General features: G+C 37.6%; 1 protein-coding gene across 1 annotated transcript in view; it reads left to right on the top strand.

Moving 5' to 3' along the window:
• The window catches only part of dgkb (diacylglycerol kinase, beta), a gene marked incomplete at its 5' end in the record, with an annotated part of 50,361 nt that extends 37,656 nt beyond the window's left edge, over window positions 1-12,705 (top strand). The window contains 4 exons of the mRNA XM_081370661.1: window positions 9-204; window positions 8,865-8,985; window positions 10,883-10,943; window positions 12,538-12,705. Coding sequence (XP_081226787.1) covers window positions 9-204; window positions 8,865-8,985; window positions 10,883-10,943; window positions 12,538-12,642 — 483 coding nt within the window. The 3' untranslated portion in view covers window positions 12,643-12,705. The remainder of the gene's footprint in view (window positions 1-8; window positions 205-8,864; window positions 8,986-10,882; window positions 10,944-12,537) is intronic.
• Between the last annotated feature and the right edge of the window lie 473 nt (window positions 12,706-13,178).

The following is a 13,178-nucleotide window of genomic DNA, read 5'->3' as shown; positions in this document are numbered from 1 at the left end:
TTTTGTAGTGTGATGGTATCACCCTGAATCTCAGCAACATCTCATTGGAGGGCATCGCCGTCCTGAATATTCCCAGCATGCATGGTGGTTCCAACCTATGGGGAGAGAGCAAGAAACGGAGGGGTCACCGTAGAACAGGGAAGAAGTCTCCAGAAAAGAAGACCACAATTGTTGACCCCAAACAATTAATTTTTGCTGTCCAAGGTACACAAATGCATACTCGCACATCTCAAATCATATTGTAGGCTACTATGCAGGGCAAAATGAATGAGATGGTGGGTTCTGATTCCCATACAGTTTTTATGTGTTTTATTTTTATTTTTCAATCATTTGTCTTATTCGTTTTTATTTGTATTCATTTATTTTTACTAGGGGGTCTAGTCAAAATTAGTTTCTGTGGTAATAGACATTATGCCAGAAATGCTGTCAATAGAGCTTAACTTGAATTGAACCTGGAACATTTCTTGAAGGGTCACCTTAACATTACTGGTTTGCAAAGTCCTTGTCTTCACACCTGATTAATCAAAGGCAACTTCAGAGAAACTTTTCTTTCATGATGAATATTTCACCAGTGACACATTGAATCATGGCGAGTGGCTTTTGTTTGGGTTGAAGGGGCGCAGTTTTAATGTCAGTGTTTGGGATTGTCAGTGGCTCTGTAATGGCTTGTGCTAGCGTTGGTGGACAGACCTGTCTAATCAAAGCAGACTCAACTATACCATGGTAAAACCAGGCTGATTGGGGTTTCAATAACTATACTTTCTAAAGGCTTACTGTCACATACGTTTGCTGTTGCCACTGGCTGTGCTCAAGGGTACTGAAATGACTGCCATAATAAATCATGCAAATTCTTGTTTTTCATACTACAAAGTTTGCATAATTTCAAGCTAAGTTGTGCAACTTTGGTTCTTTGTAGTCTCAGAATTATACGGTATGCCCTTGGACCACCCACAGATGTTTAAGGCTTAGCCTATTGTTATTGCACACATAACTAGAAAAGCAAAACTTACAAATCTGGCAAGCTCTACTCTGATTGGCTGGCTTTACATGACTTTCTAGAGTAAGAGTACTGTACACAGGTTATTTTTGACAGTCGGCCTGAAATAATTAATAAATAAATGCCATAGTCCGCCAGGTTAGTGGTATCAGATCTTTGAAAGATATTCAACATTTTGTTTGAGGTACTTAGTAACCATTTAAGTATAAAAACATTAAAACAAAGGTATAACGTGATATATAAAGTCCCATTTGTGATATTTAAAGTTACATTGTGAGATTTAGAATCATAATGTTGATATAAAGTCATAATGCGAAATATAAAATCCCGTTTGTGAGATATAAAATCTAATTGTGAGATATAAAGTCATAATGTAAAATTTAAAGGGGTCCTATTTATGCTTTTTCACTTTTTCAACTTTAGTTAGTGTGTGATGTTGCTGTTTGAGCATATAAAAGATCTGCAAGGTTACAAAGCTCCAAGTCCACTCCAAAAGGAGATATTTTATTTAACAAAATCCACTTTTCAAGAATTATGTTGAATGGCTCATTTGGACTACAACACGTTTTTTCCCGTTTTTTTTTGTGAGGCCTTTACTCATTTAAATATGCAAAAAAGGGGACGAGGCCTGGTTGAGCTCCGCTAGAGAAGACAGTAATGTCGCTATGTCAAAGAGCACTGTTTTGTCCACCATTTCCAAAACTCATTTGTTTGACCTTCCTAAGGCTGACAAACTTAGAGTGGTTAAAATTGATTTTAAAAACTGTTCCTGAACATTATAAACTCTGTGTGCTGCACATTTTACGAAGAACAGCTTCCAGAACCACAATACAGGCTATGCACAAACGCTTCTCTTGAAATGGAGCAGTTCCCACTTTGTCGGCACAATCTGTTGTTTATGGATTACAACTTGTTAGTATGTCTTTTGTTTTTTGTGGTAGCGTTTCCAGTCATAAGTTTAGTTCCAGTCATAAGTTTTATGTTGCTATGATGTCAACAAATGGCAAAGCTTTGCCTCTGCTCGCCTGCTTGCTAACATTAGTGTTGATATAGTGTCTACTGTTGCTTTTGTAAGCTCTCACTTTTGTAAGACTGTTCATCACCCCTTAGGAAATTAACCTTGTTTTTGTGATCGATTACTGTTTATATTACTGTAGTTTTTCAACAAATATCATGATTAAATGGTGTATAACATCGTATCTAAAATGTATAAGGCATATTTAAAAAAACAACATACCACTCTAAAACGTTCTGTGAAATCCGTGCTTGCAAAGTCCGTTCTGGACGGTCCTCTTGTTTGTTAACATTCTTAAGTCTGAATCAGGCTTGAATTGGTTTAAAATTTTTAATTCCATCCTTAATATTTACATCTGAGTAGAGCTTGGAGTTATGGTATGGGTCGGGACATTTCACGAACACACGCTAACAAGCGGTGCCAATCACAGCACAATGGGCTAGCTAACCAATCACAGCACATTTCGTATTTCAGAAGGAGGGGCTTTATCGAAACTGGAACTAAATGGTGCATTCGGGACAGACTGGGGAGAGAGGTGCTATAATAATGTTAAATATGTAAAAATTGTTTTTTTAACAATCAAACATGAAAGCATATTCTAGTCTAGTAGCCTGACGTCGTCATACTCAGATTCTAATCAGAATATGAGTCTGATACTGCTCCATTGGGCTGTGATTATGGGGCGTGTTTCAAGAATTCACTGCGAAATGTACCGCTTACAAATAAGTAATGCTCAACTGAGACATTCACATTGCTGAAAATGAATGTTGATTTTCTTCTGCAGAGGCGGTCTTTCACCTATCTATTACTTCATAAATAGACACATTCTTGGACGAGTTGTTCGCTGGACTTAGTAACAATAAAAGCTGTTTTTGGACTAACAAGGAAGTTTTCAGTTCTGAAACTTACAGGATATTCTTATAGTATGATGACCTCTAATATATCAAAAGCTCAAGGAAAATTTTATTTCTCAGTTCATGACCCTTTTAAGTCACAATTACCTTTTTATCTTTTTATTACTCTGCGGTGGAAACGGGCTTCTGTAGTTCACATACAATGTCGCACATACCACTAAGTACATTCTGGTCTATTTTAGCATATTATGTATTATCCATAAACCCGCCTATACATTTTAAAAACAAACCAAACATGTCGGTCAGACCAATTTACATTTTGGCGAATTGGCCAAATCCCGTCAAAGCACGAAGAACAATAAAGAGTTGTTTTTGAGATAAACACTTAGATGTTCCCTCCACGGAGGATCATCAAGGCAGAACGCTGTTCACTAATCTAGAAATGTGTACGCCGGTTGTCACCACGTTGGGGAAAATCATGCATCATGCCCGCTTTGAGAGCATTGATTGTAGTTTTACAGAATCTCTTTGGGCCGTTATCATGGGAATGTTTCGGATCACAGAGAGCAGAATGAAGGGTGAAACGTCTGAGCCTGTTTGAGTCTTACAATCACAGTATTTGATGTTCCCTGATGAGAAATCACCCATTTGAAAGAGATTGTCAGTTAGACTTTCTTTTTTACAGTGGTTAAAGTGTTTACTTGCTTGGCCCAGCTGCTTTCTTTTCAGTCAATAGGGGTGAAAATGAAATATAACCTCTAGTATGAGTATACTTATTCATGTTTTGTACAGTATATCAATATCTGTACATTTACACGCCTTAACTCCATAGTATCTCATTCGTTAAACTCTTTAATCTGTCCACCTCAGTTAAACCCCAAGTACCAATCCATTATCTCAGTTGTCGTTAGTCTGTGGACGTCTTTCCAGTTCATCCAGCCCCTTGCACTCTTTAATTTCAGTCAATACGAGTCAGACGCTGATAAATGCACCCATTTGTATCATGCATGTTTGCTCTAATATCCTGCTGCATCCCTGCTGCATCTCTCAGTTGTGCTAAAGCAGTAACAGAGCGCTTTGCAAATAAAACAGCCTTCCGAAAAAGAGAGCAGGGAAGAAAAAACCTTTACGCTCCATTCTATTCTATTCACTCTGGGAAAGAAAGATCAATTGATTGGCGAGAAGGCGACCATGAGCCCAGGTTCGGACCAGAGAAGGCACTTAGCCCGGGCTCCTTGCTGTTGGTTTTGAAAGCCTTTGTAGATACGGCTTCATCTGAAGGAGCTCTGAAGGTGAGAGGCCTGTGCTTGTCAGATTAGTCGAGGGAGCATTAGCTGGATGGTAAACAGTGAGTGCATTAGCCCCAGAGGCCCGGCTCTCAGATGGGGTAGAGTCTGACCTTTCGGGAGCAGTTGAGTGGCCCCGCTGGTGACGCTAGGAGACAGGCCTCCTCAGGTGGAAGGGAATGGAGGCGGGCTGAATTATTCAGCATGGACGTGGGCTGCACTGGGGCTACTGATGTCCCCTGACACACTGTGTGAAAGCCCCCCCAACCCCCTCCTGCGTACCTCAGCCCTCCCTGCGCCTGTCGCTCCATGTGCGTCATGAGCAACACTGGCTGTTCAATCACACAGAAAAAAAAAAACAGGTGACAAGAAAACACCATTATCAGGTGCACACGGCTTGTGTACGTGTGTGCATGTGCAAAAGAAAGAGAGGTTTGTGATGAAACGTGAAGGAGATTTTACATTTTTCAGTGTTAAAATACATTTTCTTATTCCAGCTTAGCATGCAGAGACTTTTAGAAATTGATTTGAAAGTTGATTTTCTCCCTGAAAAGTGTAAACACTGTTCTGTGGCACTTTCAAAAATGTCTCTGTTTGTTTAAGCGTCCCCTACAGCCTAGAATAGCAACATTGGCTCAATCAATGGTGTCACGTGTCAGTTTGGGGCGGAGCTATCTGTTTGATTGGCAGTTTGATTGAGTGTTCAAGAAAACCATCCTTTTCGCAATTCCTTTTGTTAATTCTAGAAGTGCCGAATGTTATTTGTAAATAAAGGGGTTAAGGTTTGGCCGGTTAACCCCTGCTGGTGGATGCCGTAACTACACCATTTTGTTGGCAAAATTCTTCTTCAAAATCTTTCTTAACTGGCAGCCATTCAAAAATGTTTTAATGAGCATTAATTTTAATTTAAAAGTTTGCATATTTTTTAATAATGAAATTTTTCACATTTTAACTTATTTTTGTTATTTGATTTACATTTTTTTGTTTAATTTGAATATTAGTATAGCCTAAAGTTTTGTATGTTTCACCAGCTCTAAACAGCATGACATTTCTGTTTATTTCTACTTCTACTTCTACTTTCTACTGCTTGGATCTTGAGCGATGGCATTAATGGCTCAGGTGATTGACTAAAAAACACTGTAACTGAGTGCCAATGAATCAATTATACCAGCATGCAGAAACTTTGTGAGCATCATTTCCCAGCCGAACATCACCTGTCATTGAAATGAATGGAAATGCTAACACTGTTTTAATATAACTGCTAGTGAAGTGTTTCATCTGTGTTAATACTCTGTTAAATTCTCATTTGAAATAGATGACAGTTCCCAGAGCATGTAAAGCAGTAGGTAGAGAGTGTCCTCCGCTCCCTCAGGCATTTAGAAATCCCCATAGCCTGACTCTGACGATGTCCTCTGTGTGAGCTCTCAGCCTCACGAGTCGGCAAGCCTGACCCTTTTAAAGAGCAAAGCCACAGTGGTCAAAGGACTGTGTACACTCATACAAACACACACAAATACACACTCAGTTCTACTTCTCACACTTTTTCAAATCCCAGCAAGGCCTCGTTCACAGCCTGTCTCCTTGACAACAGCTGAACACAGGTTTGGTACAACAATCCAGGCATTTGTGTTGCCCCAGTAACTGTGGGGTCAGCCAGACGACTGGAACCAACACTGTTTTTTGTGCTTTGCTTTTGCATATTTAAGAAATATATCCCTGCAATGCCCTTAGGTACATGTAGAATATAGTTTTGCACACAAGTGCCATTTAGCTTAAATATGTGAATGGACTTGTAGTGTAACTCATATTTATGTTCATAAAACAAATTATTCTGATATTGTCTTCCGATTGGTCAGTAGTGTTCCAGCCAATACATTTTGTAGTGATAGCTGTGATGCAAAACACCTGCTCACCATATCACTTCCTTGCACCCATTCGGTATCTATGACTGTATTAGCAATATAGAATTGCATGTAAGATACAGAATTGATGCAATGTACAGAATATAATGAAGATAGAAAAAAATCTGTTAGATATAGAATAAAGGAGATTAGTAATGTATAAAAGGAATAGAATAGAGTTAAAATGTAAGATACAGAGTATAACAAATATAAGACTAGATAAAAAGAGCAGATAAAGATTAGTAATTTATGGAAGATATAGAATAGAATTAAAATCTAAAATACAGAATATAATTAAAATGTAAGATACAGAATAGAACAAATGTAAGAATAGATTAAAAAGTAGAGTAGATAAAGATTAGTAATTTATGAAAGATATACAGTTAAAATGTAAAATACAGAATAGAATGAATATGTAAAATACAGAATATAACAAACGTAAGAATAGATTAGATGAATAGAGTAGATAAAGATTAGTAATTTATAAAAGATATAGAATAGAATTAAAATGTAAGATACAGAATAGAATTAAAATGTAAGATACAGAATAGAATTAAAATGTAAGATACAAATAGAACAAATGTAAGAATATACAGAATAGGATTAAACAAGATATGGAATGGAATAAATGTAAGAAAATATAATATTATACTTGTGAGGAAAATAATAATATAAGATATGGAATATGATATAAAATGTGTAAGCTATTATAATATAATGGAATAAATCAAGGATATAGAATAGAATAGAATAGAATAGAATAGACATAAGATACATGATACATGTGGACATTAAGCCATAGTGCTTATGTGAGCAGTGAGAGTTTGAACCTGGCTCACACACATTCCCCTTCTTCCCCCATCTCACTAAGATACCCTAAAAAGTGTCAGAAAGGTCAAAACTAAAATAGAAATAGAAATAGAAAATGAATGATTGGATGCAACAGCCCTGACTGGACCTTGTGCTAGCGGTCAGAGCTTTGCCAGCTCTCAGTTCTGATTGTTTGTGTGGTTGACTGTTGCCTGTCTGTGGACTGAATGACACCGTGTGTGTTTGAGGAGGAGGAGAGGAAGACTCATAGGAGCTGTTACTGAACAGATGGTCCCAGCGCGACACTGGACCTCCGACCGAGGAAAAATCAATGCTCATAACTTCAAAACAAAAAAGAAATTAATAAATATGGAGGAACACTAGATTGCTTTGCATCAGTGTCGCATTCTAATTAATAGGTGTTTTGTTTGTGGGTTGTTGGTGTTTTTTCCCTCCCCTCCTTTTCTCCAACGGTGACAATTTATGCTTTTTTAGAGCGGAAGGCAGACTGTGAAGATTCCAAATCAAGCTTGTCTGCTTTTTTTCTCTCTTCTTCTCACACGCTCCCCCCTTTCCGCCCAAACACACCTCCACTGTCTGCTCGTCATCTTCTCTTTTGGACTTTCTCCTCATAATCTTTTCCCCCTGACGTCCCCCCATGGGTCAGGCTTGGTAGAAAGCGGATGCTATAACAGGCTAACATATTTTGACAAGGATATTGATATTGGTTTTGTGTCTTGGAGGGAGAGGACTGTCTGCATGGGCTCTTCAGTTTTGTGTAATTTCATGTATATTAATGATTATGCAAAATAATTCACTTTAGGTATTAGCACATACAGATTTTCACCTTACATGTGCTATACCTTTACATTTAATCATTTAAAGTCCCCCTGTGGTGAAAATCAAGTTTTTAATGTTGTTTATGTCTATGTGGTGTTTTAATGTGGTTAAGACAAACCATGTGGAAATTCATAAGTCAACACCATTGTTGAGTATTTTCTCCTTAAAACTGCAGTGAAAAAAAACGGTTTCAAATCACTGGTGTTTCTGACATCACAAACTACCTTGTAACCAATCATGTCAACATGCCGATGCGCTTTAGCTTATCATTAACAGTGAACTAGCAGGGGAGTCTCAAGAGAAGCCAGGTTATCCCGGTATATTTTTTAGTTGATATGAAAAATTGGGTAGATTTAGCAATATAGCGGGTGTATGATGTATATCACGTTGTTATGATCAACTATATACCTTTCTACACTGACGTTCTGAGTTGTTCAAAGCATTTCTGATTATTGTTAGAAGGCAGCTGCCTGACTCTGAGATGGCGAATGGGAACATGGTTTGTGGAACATTAGCAGCACATAATTAGCTGTTTGATAACATAGTCAAGCAAAAGGCTAATCATATTAATTACAGTTATGTGTCCGACGTAAAGAGCGATACCATTGTGCTGCGTTTACGTCAGTAAGTTGGCAGAGTAAATCTCTGAGCTGGTGTGAGTGAGTGGAGGCGGGGCCAATTAGCATATTAATGATTCCGCAAATACTAAATGAAGCAAGGGTGTAGAGTTATATTCAAGCTAATTTAAGCCATGAAAAAAAATTCACATAAAAAAACATTTAAATATGTCATTTTGGTGATCAAAGGTTAGTTTAAAGGGATACAATTATTGACTACAGGGGGGCGTTAACAGATGCTTTTATGAAAAACAAGCAATTTATCATCTAGGACACAACAATATTCACTATATTAATAAATTATTTAATTGTTTATGGTACATCCTGATACATTCAAGATTCAAGATGCATTATCTGGAGAGGCAAGTCATTGTAAGTTCAGAGACTTTAACCAGACTAGAAATTTTATTTAATTTGACGTGAAAGAAAACGAGACTGAGAGGAACAGAAGTTCCTAAATTGTTGGTCGACTCGTTTGTAACTTCATAATTGAATGGACTTTTGCTACTCATCAGTTAACCGTTTCTCTCTTCCTCTATGGCAGACCCCTCTGACCAGCTGTTGGAGGTGGTGGGGCTGGAGGGGGCGATGGAAATGGGGCAGATCTACACGGGTCTGAAGAGCGCAGGCAGACGTCTGGCCCAGTGTTCCTCCATCATTATCAGGTGTGTTACAGTACATTTCATAGTCTTTACAAATCAACCCCGATTACTACATTAGCTTAACAACAATGTGCTGTTGTGTGCAAGTAGTCCTTATATAATATAATTTTAAAATGTGAAGGGTTAGATTTGAGTAACTTGATTAGTGTAGTAAGTTTTATATCGCCAAAGCATTAGCCACAATACTAGATGACATGAAATAATGACATGCTTTACGTATATTATAATAATATATTATATTATTATTATTATATATACTGTATATACTAATTACTTTGCAATTGTTATGCATGCAGATTTTATGATCTTTTTAATGATCTTTTATAATATACACTTCCATTCAAAAGTTTGGATTTTTTTGTGTGCAAGAAATTAAAAAAGAAATATTTTGTAACATTATAAAATTATTAAATAAATACAGTTTTTTTTTCCCTATTTTCTATAAAGTTTCTATTCTGGGGTAAAAATGCATCAAGGTTTCCCCAAAAACATTAAGCAGTACAACTGTTTTCAACATTGCTAAAAATAAGAAATGTTTCTTGAGCATCAAATCAGCATATTAGAATGATTTCTGAAGGATCATGTGACATTTTAAATTGTATTAATATTAAATTATTACTGTTTTTACTGTCTTTTTGATCAAATAAATGCAGCCTTGGTGAGCAGAAGAGACTTCTTTGAAATACATTTAAAAATCTTACCAACTCCAAAGAGTAGTGTATTATTTCATGAGACCACGTGAGATATTTGTGCAGTACTTTGTCTACATTCAAACTTCATTTCACACACACTGTATAGGACAAGAAGTGAAGGAAGAAAATATTTAATATGGTGCAAAAAAAAAACCTAAGTTAACCTAATGTCACGGTTTGGGGTTGAGGAGATGAGGCGAGAACTCAAACGCAGAAGAAATAAAGGCTTTTATTAAGCACAAAATACAGACTCGACTCGACTCGACACGACACGACACGACTCGACTCGACTCGACTCGACTCGACTCGACTCGACACGACACGACACGAACACACAAGGGTAAACATATGACAACGAACCAGCACAGGACTACAAACACAGGGAGAATAAGTAGGGAGAGCAAACAAAGCAGGTAACGAGGGAGGACAGGTGGGGCAAATTAATCAATAATCATGTAACAAGGTGGGCGGGGTTAGACAATGACAGGAGAGCACATGGCACAAGGAAACGCATGACAAGCCATGTGCTCACATCAAACATGACTTGAACACAAGCACATGGCCAGTAAAACAAATCACAAGCCATGTGTTCACACAAAACCAGACATGAACACGCAGCCAATGAGAACACTCATAAGCCACGTGTTCACACAAAACATGACAACATGAAAGCACACAGCTAGTGAAAAACAAGCTGCGTGCTACACAGTACAAGACAAAACATGACAGGAAAGCACGCGGCTGATGAAAACATGAACCGTGTGCTACACAGAACACAACAACAGATGCAGACAGGAGAGCGTACGGTCCGAGCGAACACGAAACCGACCGCTCACACGACAAGACAGAGCGCACGAGAACGAGCGAAAGGTCATCATGTGCGCTCACAACAGAGGACAAACACACAGAGCATGAATGTCCGAATCCCGACACAGAACCGAAACCAAACTAGACAGATGTGCCGGGATCCAAACACCACGCCCCGCACATGTCATACATACAGGCATACAGACAAGAGAGCACACCACATGCCCACGCAAAGACTTGACAAAAGAGCTCTGTCACAGAACCAAGAAATACACTAGACAGAAGTGACAGAGCCCTGACGCCTAATTTATTGATGTTTACAGATATACTGTATATAAACAAAAATTAACAAAATATATATCTCCATGTTTCTGTATTATATTACTATCTTCCATTGACAGAACCAGTAAATCCCTCCCTATGCAAATAGATGGAGAGCCATGGATGCAAAGCCCATGCACTGTAAGTATTTAATGAAATTATATTTATTATATGCTTAAATGTACCTGATATTAGTCGTGTTCAAATATACATTTTTAATAGTGGGAATATTTTTTTTCTTTAAGAACCTTTTTCTTACATTCTTCCTAAACTGTCTCGAGTTGGTCAGTCTTAGATTTTCCTGATAGCCTAGTTTGTGTAAAAACCACAGCAGCATCTTACGAGAAAGCTGAAAATATGCTCCAGCCCAAAAAAACAACCTCATTTGCAAGATTCAAAGCTTTGTTTGCCTTTAATTAAAGTTTCCCTTCTCTGAAAGCATCTTTTCTGAAGTGCAGTGTTCATTTACATATACTTCATTTTGTCGATGCCTGGAATCCAAAAAGCATGACAACACAATTAATTGGAAGGAGCACTTGTACCTGTAGATTAAAACTCCGGCTAAAGGTAGACAGCAACAGAACTGTTATAGTAGCAGGTGATCTCCATGGCAACCCATGGCTTCATTGATGCTTAATTAGCGTCAGTAAACGCAAGGAATGCTTTTGAGACACTACATTCGATATTCAGGTGTTCCAACTTATCCTCAGCAAAAGTGATTGATTATGCTAATCCATTTTTAGGTGGCGCTGCATTGTGTTTGTATTTGCTTGTGAGGGTTTGTCTGTAAACCAGAGGCAATCAGTGGGGAAAAAAATATAATTATATAACACTGAAATTATATAAAGAATAAAATTATTCTCTATTGCAAAATAATGCAGTACAAACTAAGGTGAAAAAAACGCTTTAAGTAATGTCTTCAGAAAGTAGTTTTTTGTGTATATATATTCTATTTTTATGTGTAATAAAAATATATATGATATATATTTTTCGATAAAAATATGAATACTCCAAAAACTACTTTCTGAAGACTTAAAGCGTTTTTTTTTTCTTCACCTTATTTTGTATTGCATTATTTTGCAGTAAACAATTATTTTATTCTTTAGAGAATCAAGTATATTATTCATAAAAAATAGCTACAATCCTCACCTAATGGCACCTAATCTTATAGAGTCTTTCGAAATTGTTCCAGAGAGACACTAAAAAGGGCATGGTTCCAATAAATTTGCATTATATATGAACACACTCGATTTCACCCCATACGTTAAAAAATGTCATGTTGACTCTACCTCTTAATTAAACTTAAATGTTCCAAAGGTTTTCTTATTGAGGTGTTCAGTACCATTTACCTTCTTATTGCCATTACTGTGTCTAAATACTTTAATGAACAAAGCACATGGGTGAACTCAAAGAGAAGAGCTTGATATTTACCATCACCTTTGATGTGGAATTATAATTGACACATAAATGGGGAATTGAGAATTCAGCACCCAATTAAATGTGACAGGGACAGAGTTAATAAATAAGATTTTAATGACACTTACACTTCGCATTCTAGTCCATTAGATCACTGCCTGTTTTCAAACATCAGTTGTGTCTTGGAGAGTCTTGGGCAAGTTGTGTGCCTATATTTGTTTATTTTGCATTTAACTATGTCATATCTTCCTCATCTGGTTGTCTTTATTAATTTATATCACATAAGCCTAAACATTTTGCATTGTATTTGTTCTCACAGATTAAAATTGTGCATGAGAATCAGGCCCGTATGCTGATGGGCCCTTCACAAAGCTCTGGCTGCTTCTCCGTCTTTCAGCGCGACCGCAGAGAGAACAAAAACTGACAGTCGACAACACCTGTGATCAGCACTGCACGCTACACAAGATCATGTACAGTATATGGTGGGAACGTGCCAAATGAGAAGCTTCCTGAAGGTTGTATTTTAGCAGTGGGGAGATTTCAGCTGATAATTTCAGCCACCAGTCTCAGCTGCCATTTTACAAGCCATGCACTGGGAAGCAAAGACCAACCCTTGGGCACAAATGTTTAAAGTGCAGTCGAAAGGCACAAGTCGTCAGATCACTGTTCTTCTCACACTACACGACTGTCTGGGGTACCATTTAGTTGCTGTTGTACATGACGGATCGGTGACAGAGGGTCACATATTAATAGGAAGAATCGCCGACAGCTCTGTCTGGTCTACAAACTATGTTTCTCAACCAAACTCACACAAGAAGTGATCCATGAAATAATGTAAAATCACGAGTGAGACTGGATTTATTCTTGTTAAAAGAGAGCCAGCAAGAAGCTTGCGATCCAAGTTGTCTGTGCGCTGATTTGCAGCGAAAACGCCATGCTTGCTGATGTTTTGTCTATGAC

Source organism: Scardinius erythrophthalmus (genome assembly GCF_964197995.2).
Source record: "Scardinius erythrophthalmus genome assembly, chromosome: 7".
Taxonomy (NCBI): domain Eukaryota; kingdom Metazoa; phylum Chordata; class Actinopteri; order Cypriniformes; family Leuciscidae; genus Scardinius; species Scardinius erythrophthalmus.
Note: the sequence above shows the minus strand (reverse complement) of the source record. Positions and strands in the feature narration are given on the sequence as shown.